This window comes from Agelaius tricolor, unplaced genomic scaffold (assembly GCF_023055355.1).
Source record: "Agelaius tricolor isolate 1412-34295 unplaced genomic scaffold, bAgeTri1.0.p SCAF_2, whole genome shotgun sequence".
Taxonomy (NCBI): Eukaryota; Metazoa; Chordata; class Aves; order Passeriformes; family Icteridae; genus Agelaius; species Agelaius tricolor.
In genome coordinates this window covers 87,711,575-87,732,769 of record NW_027269262.1, presented here as the reverse complement: position 1 = coordinate 87,732,769, position 21,195 = coordinate 87,711,575, and the positions used below count along the sequence as shown (strand labels likewise).

Here is a 21,195-nt window from a genome sequence, read left to right as displayed (position 1 = left end):
TTCATAAATTGACTGTGAACCCACTTAGATTTCCTTTATTAATTGCTACATTTTGAGTGGTTTCACAAGTTGAAACGTTTGGTGGATTGTGATAAAATTACTGAATGGATGATTACTGGCTTTTAACCATGCTGCATCTAAACTCACTGATTTCAGAGGAATTCTTTCCAGCCCACTGGAGTAAATGGTAGCAGAATTTTGCTGACTGTTTCCAAGAGTGATCTTCCCTTGGATACTACTGAACATCACTCAGCAGCCCTGAAATTGCCCTATGTCATTGCTCTGACCAGACCTGTCTTCCTTCCCCATCACCTAACCATGATTCCAGGCAATTTTTCCTGGATGTGACTCACATTTTATTCCTTTTGAGGTTCCACACTTAAGATACACTTCAGGTGTCATCTCTGCCCTCTTGACAATGTCCCTTGTCTGACCTGAAGGATGACTAAAGCTTTTCCAGAGGGGCTCACCCTTGCCTACTTCTCACCATCAAAGGTGCCATAGGTCTAATTGCAGTAAGCAGAGCTGTTCCTTTAAAAGGGAAAAAAAATCCTCCACAATTCAATTCTACTGCCAAAAGGAGCTTCCAATCCCCACCTGACCTGCCACAGAGCCTTTCCATGCAGGATTCAACAGGCACTTTGTGTGCTTACGATTGTGTTACCTCTGGTTAGTCCTTCAGGGATTAGGGTAACAATTTTCACAGGATTTTAAGGAAAGATTATCAAGTTTGTTCTTCTCAAAGTTTTTCACAAAGTGTTTATTAACAACTGGCAATAACTTCCAGTGTTATATAGGCTCTGAAGATAATTTTTGTCATGAGAAATCAGGTAAGTTGATGTTAACTATTCCAGATCTTGGTGGTTTTGCTTGTACTTAGAGGAAACCTTTTCAGCTGTGCTATTAATGCTCAGTGGAAATGTAGCAAATTAAATAATTTTTTACGAAATGTATATTTATTGCATTATATTGCATTCTCACACAAATAAATCTGAACTTAAAAAGTAATTGTATCAATGTAATGAAGCGTGCAATTGTAACACAGGCATATTTTCACATTAACCTGAAATATTTCTTTAGACTTGGTGGATGATGGTGTGCTTAAAATGAGACATGACCTTTAGATGTTGCAACTGAATGCAGGTAAGGAAATTTGTACTCAAGGATTTTCCTCTTTTACTTCTTTGTTCTCTTGATTTCTGTTCTGCTCTGTTAAGCGTGAAGACGTGAGGAAACTGCTTGAGATTGGAGTGCAGTGCGTTGGTACAGGAAAAATGAAAACTATTTAAACTTCATGGTTACCTGCCACATTAAAAGGACTTCTACTGAAGCATAGCTAATAAACACATTGGTTTAAGATTGCTGTTAACCCAGAGTAACAGAGAGGGATTAAATAAGAGGTCTTCATGAGTGTATAAAAGTAATTTGAACTGGATTAAAATCTCCAATTCAGCAGTTCAGGGAGCTCTACATCAACAGTTCTAAATAAAATAGATTCTACTAATATCATCCAGCTTAAAATAAACAGAGGAGGATTGTTATACCAGCAGAGCTGAAGGAGAATTTGTAACCAAAGGCTTGACCGTCAGCTTTTATCAGACAAATGTTTGGAAGGAAAACCTTCTCTGAGTCAGTTTATGGGATTTGTCTGCCTGCTCAGGGCTGTGAGGCACCTGTGGGTCTCAGTATAGTCTGAAATGGAAATGGTGATTTTGGTCTGGAGGACAATGAGGGTTTTTTATTTGCAACCTGGACATGTATTTCAGTCATCACAGTGGAGTCACTTCAAGAGAGATACAGTGGCAAAGTCATAAAGGCTCATCCCTGATAAATAAAAATTGGATATTGAATAACCAGAGTAACGCAAATGTGACGTGTATTACAAGAGTTAAGATTACTAACATCTACATTGCTGAGAGATAAGATATTTCAGGCAACAGTTCTAGGAATAGTTGTCACACATGGTTTTGAAATTTGGTTAGATAGCATAAATTTCAGGGAGTTAATGCTGGAAAAAGATTTTGGGAAGAAACTAAAAGCGAATGCTTCAAATTTAAATCAAGTCTCTACCAAATAAAGAGCAAGGGTAGTTCATTTTGGAGTGATATCCCTGGTATTAAGATTTACCTGCAATTTCTTTTTAAGCATTTTGTGCTGGTCAGAGAACACACCAGTGCTAAAAATGGCATTCAGGCAAAACAAGCACTCTCATGAGTGGAGGATTTTCCATCATTTTATAGCAACAATACTCAGTATTTCTTTGCTAGAAGTAGAACAGGATGTGTCTTACTGTGATCCATCCTTCCAGGTTATGTTTGCCTGTTGTCCCTATCATTAGATGTTTTGCTTGGCTGAGTCTGTAGTGTGATATGGCCAGGTAATGCCTTCTCTGAATTCCTGCTGGAAATCAGCACTACATGTGCAGAGAATTGTGCGTGTTGATTAGCACAGAGGAGCAGCTCAGTGGGGAGGACAGCAGGGAACTGAGAATTCAGGTGAGCAAGAAAGCTTCACCCAGTGTGTGGGGAATGCTTCCAAGCACAATTTGTCTTGCTCTATTCTGTTTGTATTTTTACAGCTTTTCTCTCTCTCCTAAAATAGATGATCCCTTCATGTGTCAATCCTCTTGCCTCTTCTCTATCTTTTAGGAATGTGGTCTCTCTAGACCCTGCTCTTATTTGCTACACCAAGTCCTCTGTTAAACGATTTTCCCCTGTTCTGCTGCCATGAGCAACTCTGGCCAGTTTAAATAAATCAGCACTAAGTTAGATCTCTGATAGGAAATTATCTGCTATCTACCCTTTTACTTATGAACCTTTGTAAAACAGTTGTGCTTTCACATCAGTCTGTGAAATGCTCTCCCCAAGGATTACAGTGCCAGTGTGAGTCACTGGTGACCCAGGAGAGCCCACATTCCTCAGAGCAGGTCCTGGAAATCCATTTTCCTTATGGTGTATGAACACTGGCCATTGATCTGTAGGGACAGATTGAAAATGGGGCAGGGCATGCCCTCTTCTCCCACCTCCTGGGTCTGGGTCTTTCACCTGCCATGCAGCCAAAATCCTTGTGCAGGGCAGAGGTGTGGGGTCATTCACCAGTCAGGGCAGCAGAGACCCTCAGGCTGGCCAGCCTTGCCCCTCAGGGACAGCCCAGTGGCAGCACTTCTGTTGTCTGTGTTTCCTGCTGGTGTCCCTGGGGTTGCTGGGCACAGGGACAGCACTGGCTCTGCAGCCTGGGCACTCCTGTGTGCATGGAACAGCTCAGAGAGGCTGTGGCCCATAAACACTGAGCCATCATCACAAAGCACAACTCATCCCAATGCAGATTTTGCAGAGCTGAGCTGACACTTCTCATAGTAGAATCAGAATTCACACAGTTCTATTGAAAGCAGCAAATCACCCCACTTCTCACCTCAAACAAAGACAGAATTCAATAGTTCCCCTTTAATAAACTTGATTCTCTAGATGCACCAGCCACCACAGACCCCTGCTCCAAATCACATGCAGGTACAAACCCCCCTTTACATGGTCACCCAACTCTCCACCTCCCAAAGCCTGCTCTCCCCCCAACAGCCACCTCCCTGCTGCTTTGCAAAGCACCATTTCCTCACACTCAGCTCCTCAGAGGAACATCTCTCACTAACTCCTCTCTATTTCATTGAGCCAAACCAAAGACAACAAAAAAATTATCCAGAGATGTGGGTTGGTTTTTTACCTATCTCCATGCAGACTACACCTGCACTGCTTTTATCACATCAGCTTGTGAACATGCTTGAGCTAACACACTGCTCTCCCCTAATTACAGAGTCCACAGATCCATTAAAAAGAAAAGAAAAAAAAAAAAAAAAAAAAAAAAAACAAACAATAAAAACCCCAAAACATATTAAAAAAACAAACCCTAACTGTTACAAGTCCCAGGAAGCTTCATAACACCAGAGTGGAAGCGGGATAGCCTTGCCAGGGAGTCAGGCCCTGGGATTTTCATGACAGCAACACTTTCATGGTCCGTAGTCCAGCAGTTTGCCAGATTCCAAATATTGTTGCAAGAAAAGCCAGGTTTAGGATTTTTAGTGCTAGACTTGTCCATGGGATACTGGACTCTGTCCATGCATAATTCCTCCATAGAAAGGTGATGGAGTATGAAGTCTGGGAATGAGATTTGGCCAACACTTTCTGCCTCAGTTCATTTCTCCTGCACATGCTGTGCAGAAACTGTGGATGAGTCCAGGCTTGGGTCTGAGTAAAAAGGATTGGGCAGATGGGCTGAATAGGTAGGATGAACTGCTTGAAAGCTCTCAGAGCTTTGCTTGAATTAGCAGAGCTGGCACTTACACACTTTTGACTCATCAGACCAGCAAACACAGACATTTCCAACACAGAAATATTTAGTATTGTTCCACCATCCCAGGAAGAGTCTCTTTAGAGCCACTAAATACAAATAAGCCATTTTTTGAATGTTTCCATTCTCAAAATGAAAAATATTTTAAATATGATGATAATAGTTTTCAAATCAAACAGTATCACCGTCAAGATAATGTTTTTCTGCATACTTGCAAGATTAGCTACTCCAAGAGGATATTAAAAATTTTTGGGCTTTTTTTTTCCCTTTTTTTTGCTGGTTTTCATATCATCTCTCATTTTCTGACAACTACAGAGTTATTGACATGTTCTGATATTACAAACACAGGGGAAACATGAAAAGAAACCTTTTTTTCCCCACCTCCCTAGCCATCTAATGAAATATTTGAAACCTGGAATGCAGCTCATGGTCTGAAAGGCAGAACACTGTTAATCCTTACCAAGCAGGTAGGCAAGGCAGCATGGACACAACTTGGAGATAATAACTACAGAAATACAAAACCAGGAATGATCAGAAAAGCAACATTTCTGTGACTTTTCAGTTGACATGTCTGCTCTGAAACTAAACATATCCAAATTTTATCTTGTTTTAGCAGAACAGCTTTAGGCACTTTATGTGTCAGGTGCCTTTTAGGCACAGCTCATCCTGCTTGAGAAGAGGGTTGTGTTGACAATCTTACCAATTCTCCAGAAAACCCAGTTAGGCAGGACTCAAAAATCATGAGGCACATGCTAAACTCACAGCACCCAGAGGCACAGAGGAATTGCTGATTGTGGGATTCTGTTCCTTTGTCATTTCCAACCCAATCTTTCTCTGCATCACAGAAATTGGGTATTTCTCCTGTGGTTAAATCATTCTGGGACAAGGGCTGGATAAAATCGCTCAATGCTAAAAATTTTACCACCACCAAGAGAGCATTTCTGTCTCCTAGACCAGCCAGACCTGCTGGGAGTCAGCATCCATCATGCAGGGGCTCTGCTGGCATGTGGCAGCCAAGATGGGCCTGGGGTTCCTGTGTCTCTTTCTGGTTTTCAGCACAGGTAAGGACAATGGGCTGATGCTCCCCAGGGAATTCCCCAGTGTATTCCCAGCTGCTCCCACAGCCCCATTCCCACATCTGTGGCAGGCTTGGTTCTTTCCCCCTGTGCAGGCAACACTGAAGGGCTGGAGCTCCAGGGCTGTGTCACTCAGCAGAGCAGAGCAGGGGATGCCTGTTCCTAAATCCCATGCTGAGAATCTGGAATCAGAAAGGTTTAAAAGGAAAGAGAGGGAAGGGTTAGAAGAGCTCCTACCACCTAGATTGTCAATCCAAATTTAGCTCTGACTAATTGACTAATACAGCTGATTAACACAACATCACAATTTATAAGCCTTGGATTAGACACTGCCTACTGAGTATTTCTCCTTTGTAAACATACATAAAGGGGAACTTGGATGGGCTGAGAAGCTGAAGCTTCATAGGAACATGGCAGATTAGCATTTTCTAGCACTGACTCCTTTGGAGAGCCTTTTGGATTACTCTTAGGGGGCACTCAGATCTCCTCTGGTGGGATAGGAAACCTAAATCTCAAATACATATCTTCAACTTGTCCTGCAATCTCTCATTTACTGCTGTGCACCTCAGCTGGTCACCAAGTGATCCCAGAAACCCAGTCCAATCTCCTGAGCCCAGTTTCAGCCCATTCCTCCTGCACCACAGCTCTTGAAGACAGTCCTCAATTGCATGACTGCTCTGATTAACAAACATGCACAGAGAAGGGAAGATTTGTTTGGATTTGGCTTTATTTTACTCTGTACCTCGCAGCAAATTCTTGGTGCAAGCCCAGTGAAGACCTCTACAAATATTTGCTATAATATTTTTATTTTCATTATTGAGGGGCGAGTTCAACAGGGAAAATTGTTTCTCAGTCTCTTTCTTCACTTTGCAGCTTCGTGCCTAAGAAAAGAAAGCAAGAAAGAGAAGCAATTGGCAGTGCTGGCTACTGCAGGTAACAGGCAGCACATCAGGGGCCCCAGAGGCAGGGTGTTAATGGCAGTGGGAGGTGCTGGGCATGGAGGGGGCAGCAGATGGACCCTGCTCCTGCAGAGTCTGTGAGCCCCAGCCCACCCAATCCAGTCCCTGGCCATGTTAACAACTGTGCTTCCCAAAATCTGCTCTTCTCTTTTCCCTTTCTCTCCTTCCCAGCTCTTCATTCCCTTTTGTTTTTCCCTTTTTCTCTTCCATGCTGTGGACAAGTGCTGCTCTCAGCCCTGGGGTGCAGCTTGGCTTCAAACTGGTTATAAATAGTACTGATGTCATTGGAAAATTGCATTTCTCCCCAAATTCATTTTTGTTCACATCTCAGCTTTCTGTGCTTCTTTTTCTGTCCTGCTCTGTTCTTCCTCTCTCTGTCATGCTCACACACACCTTCCTCCCTCACACAGACACTGCACTGCTCTGCTTCTGCATGACTTTGTGGGAGGGAAGCAAAAAAAAAAAAATCTTTGAAAAGACTTGGGGGAAAAACAAATAAGCAACAACAACAGAAATAAAACACATTAAGATAAAAAGAGTGATTTGGCTACAGCAAAATTTTCCTGTTGTAGCAAGCAGTATAGCCATCAATGTAGCTGAAAAACAAAAAATCTATATTTTCATGCAGGTTTGGGGAAGGTGGAACCTTTCCTAGGCACTTTCTGTGCCTTTTGTGACCTGCATGGTGAGATCTGCTGCTCTGTTGGCAGCAAACACCCATTGCCCAGCAGGGGAGGGCACCAGCATGCCAGGGCTGGCAGGGTCCTGCAGCTGCTCAAGGCCATGCTCAAGGGCACAGCTGGCAGAATTTTGGCTCACCACTCCACTGTTGCTGTATCTTCTATTTCCTAGATTCATCTCCGTGGTGGAATTTTACTTTCCCATCAGTGTTTTTTGGTACACCCCAAATGTACATAACCTGCTCTTTTTGGTTTTCCTGTTCTGGCAGATTCCTAGCACATATGAGCAGTGGATGCACAGCTGTTTCCTTGTGCCTTCATGCTCCCCTTTTCTTTCAGAGCTGCCTGCAAAGTCCCTGGACCTGGCTGCTATTAACCTGACAGAGCTGGTGAACGGGATGCTGAGCACTGCACTCAGAGGTAAGGGGACACAGCTGGGCAGGTCACAGCTGCCAGCCCAGCAGAGCAGGAGAAAAGGCACTACAGGTGCTGGCAGGAAAAGCTGTAAACATGTGCTGTCAGCCTCCAGAGTTGCTTCTAGGAGCATGTTACCTCTGTGCATTTGTCATGCAGATGGCTGTCTACCCCAGAGAACTCGGAAATTAGTGTGGGTTTATATATAGACACAATATAATTACTTGTGGGATGCCTTTCAAAAGCACTTTCTAATCTAGTGTACATTTCAATTAAAAGAAAAACAAAATAAAAAGGAAGAAGCAATGCAAATGATCCTTCCTTCAGTGGAAATGAGAATGGACTGAGTGTGAGGCAGCTGTATCATACTGGCACCTTGGGAGTCCTTTACACACTAAATGAGCAGAGTCAAAACATGCTGTTCTCACTATTTATTCCCAGCAATAATAGCATGGGCTTGTGTTTCTGCAGGTACCAAGAAACTCTTCTCTTTGTTGAGCATCACCTCTTACAGCTCCTTTGCCTTCCACAAAGTGTCAGTCACCATTTACAACAGTGAGTGTTGGCTTTGCTCAGCTCTGGAGCAGCTTCTCTCCCACAGCCTGTGCCACAGAACACTGATTTTTTTTTTTTCCCTCTGTCTCTCCCTCCAGTCTCTAATGCAAAAAATATTGACCCTGGCAAGTTCCCTGTGCACTACTGCTACTGTTTGAATAATGTGACAAATGACTTGACAGGTGGGTACACAAAAGAGGTTGGCAATTGCATGTGCTTAAGCTGAATTATTTCCTTTGGAGCTGAGGGCTGTAGTCTGAATTCTGCAGACTTCATCCTTATGATTTCCAGCACCACACTGAGGCCAACACCCATAACTCACAAGGAGTGGCTGCTCTAAGTCCACAGCCTCAGCTGGCTGCAGCCAGTCTGGGATGGAGCCATCAGTCAAGTGACTGGTGTGGTTTGACTGGCAAAAGGCCTCCCTTTCCTCCTTGGAAATACAAATTGCAGCACAGGAGAGACAACCAGCAATGTGTGGTACCTCACCTTGGACACTTTTTCTCTCCTGAGAAAACCCAGAGGAGATGAACAAGGGCTTCTCTGCACCAACAGAGAAACTTCCAGTTGTTATAGTAACTTCTTTGAGCTAGGTCTAATAAGCTCTCAGCGACTCATAACACACCCAAGATAGTTCAGCAACCCTTGGAGGCATAAAAATCAGCAAGATGGCTTCTGTTGCAGTGTTAGAAACAAAAAGGTTTAATAAAAGGCAAAATAACAAACAGAAAAACCGAGGCAGGTGCTAGATGTTCTTGCCCCTGGTAAAACATTTTACAAAAGACCTTGGTATCTTTATTCACATCCTTTTCTAGTTAATTGCCCAGGCAAGACTTTTTGGCTTCTGTCTTATTAGCTATCTTTAAGTTTGAGGTGAAGTCTCCTGGGTCCTATGAGGTATCTTTTCACTTAATGGAGGAGAGAAACTTCTGGGTTTCTTTCCTTTTAAGGGGACAAAGGATAGTTCTGTCATTCCATCAACAAGAGACACACTCCTCCATCCAGTAACCTCAATGAGCCCAAGAGAAGGGAAAAGCAAGCACTAACATATTCATAGAACTTTTGAATAGACTACAGAATACTGTTGGGCAAACCCTTCACCTAAAATCCTCATTCACACCCCTGATTTCACAGAGTTTAACATTTCAGGAGGCATCTGAATGTTTGGATTCTTCAGCTGGTTAATGCAGGGCATCAAGAGTAGATCAGCAGCTACAGAGCAGGCTCCACACCCTCTATGCCACACGTGGGGACCCTGCAAAAGCCACAGTGGCTTTCATGGCTTTCTCTGGACCACACATCTCACAAGCCTTTATGGATAACTACCTGCTGTTGTTCTGTTTCTAGAGTCCCATACTGTTGTTATGAGATCTCTAAAGTCCATACCTCCTCGGTGCATTCTTATGGCTGCAGATCCTCACAGCACAGATTCCTTCTACTGCATGCTGCTCTTTCTCAGTTCAGGGCTCCTCCAAGGCTCTCCCTGACTGGCTAACCCACCCCTTTTATCCCAGTCATCTTCATTGGTCACAGCTGCAGCCCAATTAAGGACATGGCAGCTGCAGCCCATCAAGGACAACCGGGACCTCTGGGGCAAAGCCTCTATACACATATTCAAGTGCAATACTTGTGTTTTGCTAGGACTCAAAGGCCACCTCTACTATAACTACCCAGTTTGCCTTGGAAAATAGCAGAGAAACTTTAATTTTTGTGCTGCAGTCCCAGAATATCTTGGGGATTGGAGCATTCTCCAAAGCAGTAAAAATGCAGGTCTCAGGTCCATCACTCCCTAAGTGAGAACAGTGACCTTTTACTGCTAGGAAATACCACTGAAACACCACCAGCCATTTCTTGGGCTGACATCTGAATCATCAGGATGTCTGAAGCAGATCCCAGAGGAAAAAGTCCAATGCCTATTGGAAGGTCCCACACAGCAGACAGGCAAGTACAGCAGGGAAAGCCTGCAGGCTTCAGGTCTCCTTCTACATTTAAGCAGACTAAATAGAGCATTACTCTAAAATGTTCTCTTGAACAGATAAATTCCATTTAAGTTTGCTTTTAGACACACTGATGTCATTTTGGATACATCTTTGAAATATACTTCTGCAGTATTCTTGTGGTTTCTTCAGTTCACTCCAGCAAAATATTTTAACCTTTGTCATGTATGATCATATACCTAAAATATCATCACATAAGACTACATTTTTGACTTGGAATACATGATAGGACATGTTTTCAACAATAAACTTTCTCTATTTGTTGTCTAGATTTTACAGCTCTACTTGTTGATATCATTGGAAACTCCACCAGTTATCTCACAGAAATTTTCAAATCCACTTCTATTCTCTCAGGTTTGCATTTTCTCTGAACATTTATCATTGTCTTGTCATTTACTCCTGGCATGAAAACAACCATAAAAATGTGGATAAAAGCCTATTGCTCTTACTCAACAACATTTTTCTTGCAACACATGGAACAAGATATATATATATATAATTTGAACGTGTGTAATATAGAGATGTACCTGTTTCTACATTATGTTGTTTGAATGTTTTATAATTAATTACTAAAATTGGTGGGTTTGAGAATTATTATTACATACTGATATTTGAGCAATTCTGATTCACAGAGAATAAGTATGGACTATTTTATCTGAAGATTTTTTTCCATGTAAAAATGCTTGTAATTTAGAATTTTAATTAGATAGAAGTTTTTCCCTGAAGATACTAACATTTGGATTTGATGGTAGTTTGAGATTTTTGTCAAAAATTAGATCAGAAGGAACATATTTGGTCAGCTGCCATAGCCACATGCCATTTTCTCTTTGTGTTTTCAACTGTTTAAGATAATTCCACATAAGGAAAACTGGTAACAATGTTCTCTTTTATGATTTTTGCTTTTCAGTGCGTCAGAGCAATGACTCTGATTGTATCTACATCTGTGTGATGGCAGGGCAGACAGGTAAAAAATGAAAATCATTCTACCCAATAATATTGCCCTAGTTTTCCTCAGTGATGACTTATACTGGAAACAAACCTTTGTTGATATTTGTAAGCATTTCTATTTGCAGGGAAAAATCTGTCTGATTTTTTGGAAATACTAGATAAGTCTCCTGTTATTAATTACACATTTTCCAGTAACATATCATCTGACCTGGGTAAGTACATCCTGGGCAATAAAAGGAAACAGGAACCACAGTGAAAATCATGTCCATATTGCTCTTGCAATGAGTACTCCATCCTCAGTTCCACTACTATAAATATTATTTTATTTTTTATTATTGCTTATATATTTGCATAATATTATGTATTTGGTTATAGTTAGAATAATATTTTATATTGTTGAAAATTTAATACAGTAATTATATCATAAATGTAAGTAAATTTTACAAATCTTTAAATTATTTGTTACAAGGTCTTCTGGTGGAGGAACAAACAAAACCTGCTGGGATGAGAGCTTTTAGAGAATTCAGCATTGGGCTGGGGAGGGTCTCTAGTGCTCTTAAATCTAACTGGGTGCCTTCCATAGCTCTCAGCACAAATTACCTCCTACATGAGTTACATTCAGTCATTGTCCTGTGTGGCTCCTCCACACAAAACTGCTTTGCCAGTTTGAGCTGCACTTCAGGTGCTCACCTTTCACTGTTGCCCATCACTATCTCCCATTTTCAAGGACAGATTAATGCAGGCAGACTGAAATCAGTGGCAAGTTGTGCTGAAAGCTGTGGGGTGTTTCTCCTTTTAAAACGAAAAAAAAAAAAGGACACTTGGCCAAAACCCCCTTTAATTAGAAACAACAGCTGCTACTATGGTAGCAGAATCTGATTTCTTCCCTTTTTCTCACACAATATGCAGTGGATAGTGAATACTCTAACCTTGTCTTCTCATACCTCCAAGACCTGGATTTGATTTTCTCAAGTTTTGTGAAGTTGCAGGAAGACCCAAACAAGACACTGGATTCATCAGCAGAACATGTGTGGACATTTAAATGTGAGCAAATATTGTCAGACCCAAATTTGTGTTCCCCTTGATTAAAGTCTTGACGAGTGATGTTAACTCCAAATAAAGAGTAGCATAAAATTTCTCTGAATCACCAAATGACGCCAGTAGTGCATTGAAGAGCTGGAGGATAGAGAAACTCTTGTGAAAAGCCATTTTTCCAGAAAAAATAAGTTTTCTAAAGAGGCAGGGAAGAAGAGAAAAACTGGTTGTTGGTTTCAAACTAAAAAATAAGATTATTTAAACTATTTCCTCTTATTTTCTATGGATTTTTCCTGTATTATTCTCTATTTCTTTATATGACATTCAGTTGTACTTGAGCATTTTATAAACTTTAGTACATTTAACTTTACTGCAGGGCTACAAGATAGAAAAGTGCTCTGCCCCATTTTGGAAGCCAAAAAGCAAGGCTTTGCACCTGCTAGCTTGTAGTAAAAATCAATAGAAATTCCGACCTTGACTTCATACATCCTTGTCACTGCAGCTGCATCTGTCTCCTACAAAATGCCTGCATTTCCTGTAGGCAGTCTGCTGTCCTTTATAAATATTTTTAATTTCCTAAACCACATGCCCACCTTTGTTATCTCTCATATCCACGAGTGTCAGAGGGCAGCATCTGCCCTCCAGTACCTGCCTGCTCACCTTGCAGACAGACAAAACCTTTCTCCCTTTCTACTGTAGAGGAGCAGTTCAGGAAATTAAGCACAAATTATGTCAAGAAAAAAACAAAGCCCTGCAGGAAAATTTCAGTTTCTTTCTTTGTTTATGAAAACTCGCACATTAAAATGTTCTCAATTAAAATTTCAAACATTATTGGAACTCCCTATATTTCTATATTTAAAACGAAACGGAGAAGTGCCTGCTCAAAGTGCCAGAGAAGCACTCAAGGGGTAGATGGCCATTTTCTGGGTGTATTTTAGATATTATTCTCCCCCAGTCTGCGGCAGTTGCTGGTGCCCCTTCTCTGTGTCTCTTGCTTCTCCAGCTACCCGGATCCCTCTGGCCCAGAAAGGAGGGGGAATGCCCACCACGAAGCTCCCGCTGTGGCCAAGGACAGCTGGAGCCAAAGGCTCGTGGTTTCCATCACCCCACGTGGATGCTCCCAGGCCCCAGGGCATGGCCAGACCCCCCCTGAGCCCTGGGGGCAGCCTGGCCCCATCACCAGCCCCGCAGCCCAGCCCCAGTGAGTATGGCCAGGAGCCCTGAACCTGCCCTAGCCCACTGCTCTGGGGTTTGCCCAAGTGTCTCTGAGTGGAGGTTGGAGAGCCCTTCAGGGACACCCACTCTGGGTCACCAGTCAGTTCATTACTTTATTGCAGAAATGTCAAAATCAGCTGTAGGTTCCATCCTGTAGTTTCTTATCTTTAGGGGGAAAACCTGATCTTGCTTCCCACAAACACCTCTGCCACTTGGATCTTCCCTCACATTTAACTCCAAATTTGGTGAGCAGACCTGTGAAAAGCAATATAGAAATGCTTCTTTTGCCTTCTTGATGCCTTTTTGAAGCCCTGCCCTTCCCTAGACCACAGGCTATTCAAGTTCTATTCAAGTAAAGATTTTGTCCATCCTATTTCATCCTGGCATTTTTATATGTCACTGGCAGTACTGGGTGAGGGACTCTGGCTGTTGAGCTGTCTCATACCTAGCAATTCTTCTCAGTAGACAGATAAATAATGAATAAAAGGAAGGGTGTCTCTGTTCCCACAGCTGACACGTCCATGTTTTGGGTGCAGACAGTGTCTCCACAAGAAGCCAGCAAAGTGATGCAAACAGAGCCAGGTAAGACTGATCTGGGGTAGCAGCAAAGTGTGTCATTTGGCACATTTATGAAATAGAAAGTAATATACAGAAAAAGATGACTGATAATGTGTTTATGCACCACTGTCCATGTAAATGTTTATTAATGAACTGTCAGTTCAGGGTTAGTTTTTTTATTCTTTTCTGCTGCTCCTTCAATCAACCTGCCTTTTTGTTTCAAGGTGTCAAAGCAAGTTCTGTTCTTTTGCCTTCCCCCAGATTTGCCCTCCACAGTACTGTCTGTGCCACCTTCCTACCGACCTGATGTGACACTGAAACTGTACTCAGCTACCAGTGAGTAAATGCAGCAGAAACAGCAGTGTGTTTGCAAGTCATGCAAGATAGAAACATTCCCATGCAGAAAAAACATACATGGCTTATTACCTTGTGATAGTTTATGTATGTAAACCACCCCAAATGGCCAAGGGACTGCTTCCCATTTGCTTGTGAATTATACACAACTGCAAATTCAAAACATAGATTATATTGTGGTGATAGAATTAACATAGGCACTCTGTGGGTCAATTTTAGCATAGATTGGTTATTGGAGAATTAATTCTTAAAAGTCATTTAAAAAAAGTGCTTTAAATTTCATCATAAATAAAATGATGAAACCAGCTCATGCCACAAGAAACCCCCAGAATTGTTCTGAATTTACAATACTGCAAACTACTTCCTCAACTAAAAAAGGATCATCATCAGCTAGATTTTCATGAAAGCTCAGAACTCATCTGGTTGTGTTTCTGTGTGGTGACTGTCTAGGAGAAGCAGAGATGCTGGGTAGAGCAAAGATATCAGACTGACCTCCAGGGGTCTTCAATATCCTTTAGGCTTGATATTTTAGATAAAACCAGAAAAGGCTAAGGAACTAAAATGCTGGGCAAATCACTTTCATTTTCATGGTCATCTTTTTAGCTCTTACGATGCTATTTAATTCTGAAATCAGATTTATTTTTCTCTCATCTTACTTCTGTTTCAAGAGCTCCAAACACCAGAGTCCTCCTCTGGTGTGCAACACTGTATACCCTGGAGAACCTAGGATGCTTTGAAAAGGCTGGAAAAGATGGATTTCAGTGAGATGGGTGAATTGGAGTCACCAAATGCCTCTCTGTGAGAAGCCATGGAGGCACAGGCTGCCTGCCTGGTTCTAACAATCACACATTTGGGGAAATAAATCCAGCAGGGGGATCCTTAAGTAAGAAAGGGCACCCACATTGTTCTGAGGGATGACTCATTAGTCCAATAATTCATTTCTTTAATCACAGAAGTGAGTGCCAACTAATAAAAGATGTAAATATGCATATTAGAGCATGCAGGGAGGGATATTTTCAGTCTGAATCATTCACAAGAACCGTAACATTGGTCTTCACTGGCAGCAAAATTTAATCTTTGTGCCACAGGGATGGCACAAAGATTAAATCTCAGTGTCACAGGGATGTGATATTGAATTAATAAAAGAGCTGTCTGTTTATTGCAAAAGTTGGACACTTCACTGCCCCTGACAATAATGTGGCAATTTGAAACACACAGGAGGAAATCTCTGCACAGCAGCTGTGGTTCTTGCCTTTTCAGGTCTCTTGACTAATTCAATCTCTTAAGAAAGAGAATTTTTAGAAAAGAAAGTTCTGAAATAAATTCCTACTTTTATTTATCTTTATGAGCTTATGCCTTGAACACAAAAAAATACATTTCACAGTAGAAATTTATTACAGAAGAGGTATAAAGCATTACTATGAATGGGTGAAAATTTAAATTTCAATGATATGATGTGAATATACTATGCAATCAAAAAAATTAAATAGAAAATTAATTGAAAAATTATTTCATTATTAAATAAATACAGTATTATGCAAATACAGTCTTAATTTAAAGTGATTGTCAAAAATGAAACCAAATCAATTTCCTTAGCTTTCAGCATTTTTGTTTGACTTCTCTTTCCCACATAGATGATTTCAAATTGAAATTGCCAATGTTCAATTTGCAGCTAGATAAAAGTATATTTCTTCTGGCAAAACACAAAGCTTGAGAAAAGCATTTAATACCTGGTTGGCAGGATAGGAGGACCCACTTCTGTGGAGGCTGAAATTTGTAGGAGGGAGGCCTTTTAATTATTCATCAACTTTATTATTTCTCATCAATTTTAACATTACTTTTCAGGGACAACTTATTTTAAAGCTTCATTGTCCCATGCTCTGATATTTGTTTATTAAAATGAAGTGTGTTTACTTAAGCAAGGAATCATTAATTTTTCATTTACTTCATGTAAGAGAATATCAAGGTGTGTCAAATGCTATTAAGTGGACAAAGCCTAATGACATTTATATGAAATTGCTGGGGTGAAGAAAAGTGGGTCTCCCTCTTGCCCATCTCTGCTAATTTCACCTGATATTAGTGTAGTGCCTTTGACAGAGCTGGCCTTCAGAGCAGCCTGTGAGTTTGGGAGCTGCCAGTGCCTGTGCCCTACTCCTCACATACTCCTGCTATCTTGGTCAAGCACTGCCAGGAGAGAAATAGTTTCATAGCAATGAAAATAGTTTCTCTTTCAGGTTGGTATAGCCTTGATTTTCCTCCTGCCCAAGAATGCCATTTTATATTAAATTTCTTGTCAGCACTAGATGACTCAAGCTTATTTCAACAGAACTTCATTAGTCCAAATTTAACCTTCATAACCTCTGCTATCACATAACATAGCATTGCCCAGAGCTATAAAGTGTGTGAGACATGTGAACCTGGAAATGCAATTACACTGTCTAAGGGGATTATACTCAGCAGGTAAGGTAGGTTATCCACACATGGCCAAAGCCTGCTGCTACTTACACAAAAATGGAAAAAATAGTTGACAATCACACCATGGCTGCCCTCACTTTTCTCTCTCCTTTCTTTCTTTCTTTCTTTCTTTCTTTCTTTCTTTCTTTCTTTCTTTCTTTCTTTCTTTCTTTCTTTCTTTTTCTTTCTTTCTCTTTCTTTCTTTCTTTCTTTCTTTCTTTCTTTCTTTCTTTCTTTCTTTCTTTCTTTCTTTCTTTCTTTCTTTCTTTCTTTCTTTCTTTCTTTCTTTCTTTTTCTCTTTCTTTCTTCTCTTTCTTCTCTTTCTTTTCCTTCCTTCCGCCACTTCCTTCCTCTCCTTCCTTCCGCCCCAGAATGGCATTTTCAGGGATATCCCTTATTTGTTGGAGTAGGGGAGCCATTTCTTTGGAGACCATATCCCAGACAAGGCAGAGCAGGAGATGTGGTGGCACAACCTTTGGGCCAGCTCAGAGCTGTGTTTTGTCCTCAGGGTGCCCACAGGCGATGCTCAGAGAGCCCCGTGTCACCTCCCCTCCTGTCACCCTTGTGGTGCAGAAGATCAACCCCTGTGTGATGGAGCTCTGTAGGTTCTTTCAGCTGTGCCTCTGTGTTGGTCAGAGAAGATATTCCAGAAAGGAAGCCATGAGGTAAAACCTGGCACTATTTTTTCTTTCTCTGTCTGCTTAAAATACTCCTTCAGGCTTTTTGTTCCAAAATGACAATTTTCAATCACCAATGATTATTTTGGAGGGTCTGTGGCCACTGGCTGAGATCCAAACGTGTCCCAGTGCACTGATCAGTACCTGATCTGGCTTCAGTATTCCAGCTAAGGAAAAAAAGCCCAGCTGCATCTTTCCAAACATCTAATGGCATCACTGAGGTTGGAATCTAGCTTTTTATTTCCATATTTAGTAATAGCAGCATGTTGTTCTGTGCTTATCATGGAATCATAGATTGGTTTGAGTTGGAGGGGATCTAAAGACCATTTATTCCAACCCCGCTGCCATGGGCAGGGACACCTTCCACTGGACCAGGCTGCTCCAAGCCCAATCCAACCTGACCTTGAACACTTTCAGGGATGGGGCACCCACAGCTTCTCTGGGCAACCTGTGCCAGTGTCTCACCACCCTCCCAGTAAAGAATTTCTACCTAATATTTAATCTGAACCTGCCCTCTTTCAGCCCAAAGCCATTCCTCCTCACCTTATCACTCCATGCCCTTGTCCAAAGTCCCTCTCCTTATGAAAGACAACAAGCCTCTCATCTTTAACTGCATCTCCTATCTGTAACTCCATCCTCAGATACTGTGTTGAATACTATTCCTGGTTTATGAAAAATGCAAGTTATGTCTGCGAAAGAGTCAAAAGAGTTGCTTACTCCCACAGTAAGTACATTTTCACTTTATATCTCTACATCTCTACATACCTTGTCATGAAGATATAAAAAAGATTTTCGCATATCCACAGAATATTTGCTGTCTGTCATCAGATAGCCATTTTATCTGATAATGATTTTTAAAGGATTAAACAAATTATTTTGCCTTCATGCATGTTTTAATATTTTCTTGTAAAACCTCTTCTAACTAATATTTTCTTGTGTTCTTCCAGCATTAAAGCAAAAATGCCTTAAAAACATCTGTACATCACTTTAGAGCACTGAGAAATTTTGCTGCAAGTTGGAAGACTGGTGGCAGTTTTAGTTTTCTTTCTGATTTCTTGGTGTAAAAATCAGAAAGCAAAATGTTATTTGTAAATATTTGAAATCAGACAAGCTATTAACCAGATGTTAATCTAGAAATGTCTCCTCCTCCAAGTCATTGTAAAAATAATGTCTAAAACCCAGAGATTTTTATACAAGTGATGTAGCTGCAATAAAAACATTGAAAGTCTTTTAAAAATCTTATTTTATAAAGGATATTTACATGGCTGGCTAATGAATGCAAATAGTTTCTATTTATTTTATTGACATTTGAGACAAAGTAATCAAAATTAACAAATGCAAAGTAATTTAAAAGCAACCTGAAATACTGAAGACAAGCAGAACTCTCTGGTGTTAAACACATGCAGATTACCTTCTAAATCAAAAACTTCCATTACTTTAGCAATTCCTGTTGTGCAGTGTCAACCCAGGAAGTGACAGGATCTCTTGTACTTTGAGATGTATTTGTGTGAGCTCACCAGGATTCACAGAAACATGGAATTATAGAATGGGCTGGGTTGCAAGGTACCTTAAAGATTTTCTACTTCCAACCTCACCAGATCAGGTTGCTCAGGGCCCCTTCCAACCCAGCTTTCATTTCCTTGGTATGCAAGTCTGGTGAACTAAAAACCAGTTCTAGAAAAAAATGAAAGAATAACCAAATCAATTACATGATCCCATAGTTTTCTATGCATTATGCTATCATATACCCAGAGTATGTCATCAAGCCATTAATACTGTTTTTAAATAAGAAGTTTATTTGCACTGCTGCCCATTGATGTTTCACTGAAGGGAGATGTTCAAAGGCAAAGCCAAGGAGGAAAGTGGCAATATAAGCAGTGCTGACCCCAGGGACAGGTAGGATGCAGTAGTTCTCTTCCAAAATACATTTTGCTGTTGTGCTCAATAGTGTGAGAGAAGAACTTCTGTCATGTCAAAGAGCAGGATAGATTGGAGTGGTACCAATTTCAGCAGATACTGAAAGTTAGGCCAGTGGAATAAATAGGAATGTTAATACAGTGAGCATGTGCTGGGAATACAACATTCTGCTATCCAGAACCTCAACAGCCTGAAGAAATGGGCCAACAAGAACTTCATGAAGCTCAAGAAGTGCCATCACATGGCACTGCCATGCTGTGGGAGATCTCACCCTGTTGCAGCAGCCTCAGCCTGTGCCCACTGTCTCTTGTTGTGTCACTGGGCCCTGCTGGACAGAGATTGGCTCTGTCCCCTTTGCACCCTCCCCTCAGGTGTTCACTGGATTGATGTGATCCCCCAAGGGATTGATGAGATCCCCCAAGGCTCCTCTAGGGAAGAGTCCCAGCTCTCTTGTCCCCTCCTCATGAGAGACGTTCCCTTCATCATCTCTGTGCCCCTTCTCTGAACTGTCCCAAGTTTTCCATGTCTGTCCTATACTGGGAAGCCCAGAACTGGACACAGCCCTGCAGATGTGGCCTCAGCAGTGCAGAGTAGAGGGGCAGGACCCCTCCTTCCACCTGCAGGCAGCACTGTGCCCAATGCAGGGCATGCTGAGCCCTCTCTGCTGCAAGGGCACTCCTCTCACTCCTGTTCAACCCTGTGTCCAGCAGGACCCCAGGTCCTTTTCTAGCAAGCTGCTTCCCAGATAGGTGGCCACCAGCACATCTTGGTGCATGAGGCTGAACCTCTCCAGGTGCAGGACTTGGCACTTCTTGTTGAACTTCATGGAGCTCCTGTTGAGGTCCATTTCCAAGGATGGCCTTGGAAATTCCAGTCACTCATGCCATTGAGTGTCACCTGCCAGCCCTCTGAGGATCCATTCTGCCCCATCATCCAGGCCATTCATGGAGATGCCAGGCAGGGCTGGATCCAGCACTGGCTGCTGGAATGCACCACCAGGCACTGGTGTGCCACTGGCCACCACCCTTGGCGCCCCAGCAGTCCATTTTCAATCACCTCCCCAGGCACATCCAGCTCAGATATCAACAGCTTCTCCATGAAGATTTTACAGATGACCATGAAAACCTTTTTTCCTGAAAACCTTGTAGGTCACAGAGTCAAAGGGCCTGTTTCTCATGTAAGAATTTTTACAATTCCCAATTGTCAGACTTCTCACTTTCCATGCTGCAGTTCAGTGGGCAGTTTGTCTCTGTTGATGGACTCTATGAAGGGTAGCTGTGTCTGGCCCTGGCAGAAAGCACACCTTCCTATGAAAGGCAGCCTGCCCCAAGCTCACTGAACCTTCTCCTGCATTTCACTCAGCCTTGGATCAGAGCCACCACGGATAGATTAAAGAAGACTCCCCAACCCTGAGGAATGCTAGTGTTTAAAGCTGTGTAAACTCTCACTCATCTTTCATCACCAAACACTACCTCTTGCTAAGCCATTAAAGCCACATTCACATGCCCAAGAGATTTTGGGAGTGATTAATAACAATGGGATGACTGTTATTTAATTACAGCCAAGAGTATTAGGGAAAGTTATTATATGGTGAAGGCACCTGCAGAACAGATTTCTCAGTATAGATCCTTTACATGGCTGGAGCCATATTACAGATACACTGGGCATAAAGACTCCAAGGAATCTCATGGCAGAATTAATTAATAAATGTTGAAGTGGGTTTGATAAAGGAAGGGATCACATGGGTGAGTTCTATATCCAAGTGGGTATAAATAAGTTAGTACTGGCTTTGCTGATATTCATTTGTCTTCCATCCAGCTGCTTTGGGATAATATTCCTCAAGGTAAGTTTTTCTGGATGTTCTCTATAATAAGGGAAGCAAGAAGAAAACAATGTAGAATAAGCTATTTGTGACTTTGGAGTAATAGACAAAAATATAGGCAAGAGATTTGGGAAAATAGACTATAAATATTTAGAGCTGTTAGATTTATAATCTCACTTCCTGATAAAATATTACA

At 41.6% G+C, this 21,195-nt stretch overlaps 1 protein-coding gene across 2 annotated transcripts; it reads left to right on the top strand.

The window, feature by feature from the left end:
• Positions 1–398: 398 nt before the first annotated feature.
• Positions 399–18,675, top strand: HHLA1 (HHLA1 neighbor of OC90). 2 transcript variants are annotated; one of them, XM_071421820.1, is made up of 17 exons: positions 399–830; positions 1,081–1,143; positions 5,291–5,399; positions 6,288–6,347; positions 7,393–7,473; positions 7,939–8,022; positions 8,121–8,204; positions 10,290–10,373; positions 10,927–10,983; positions 11,093–11,179; positions 11,919–12,011; positions 13,006–13,203; positions 13,728–13,799; positions 14,037–14,111; positions 17,092–17,248; positions 17,902–17,984; positions 18,208–18,675. In XM_071421820.1, exons 2-17 carry the CDS (start codon positions 1,138–1,140, stop codon positions 18,249–18,251), a joined length of 1,374 nt encoding a protein of 457 aa, XP_071277921.1. In that variant the 5' UTR covers positions 399–830; positions 1,081–1,137; the 3' UTR covers positions 18,252–18,675. The 2 variants fall into 2 exon arrangements, with proteins under 2 accessions (XP_071277921.1, XP_071277920.1); XM_071421819.1 differs by lacking the exon at positions 18,208–18,675 and having other exon boundaries at positions 17,902–18,073.
• Positions 18,676–21,195: the final 2,520 nt, after the last annotated feature.

Excerpts from the sequence above, each read along its gene's own strand:
- HHLA1 (XM_071421819.1), top strand. Across the intron at positions 12,012-13,005 it reads ACATGTGTGGACATTTAAAT|CTACCCGGATCCCTCTGGCC; the intron begins GTGAGCAAATAT and ends TTGCTTCTCCAG. Across the intron at positions 14,112-17,091 it reads GAAACTGTACTCAGCTACCA|GGTGCCCACAGGCGATGCTC; the intron begins GTGAGTAAATGC and ends TTTTGTCCTCAG.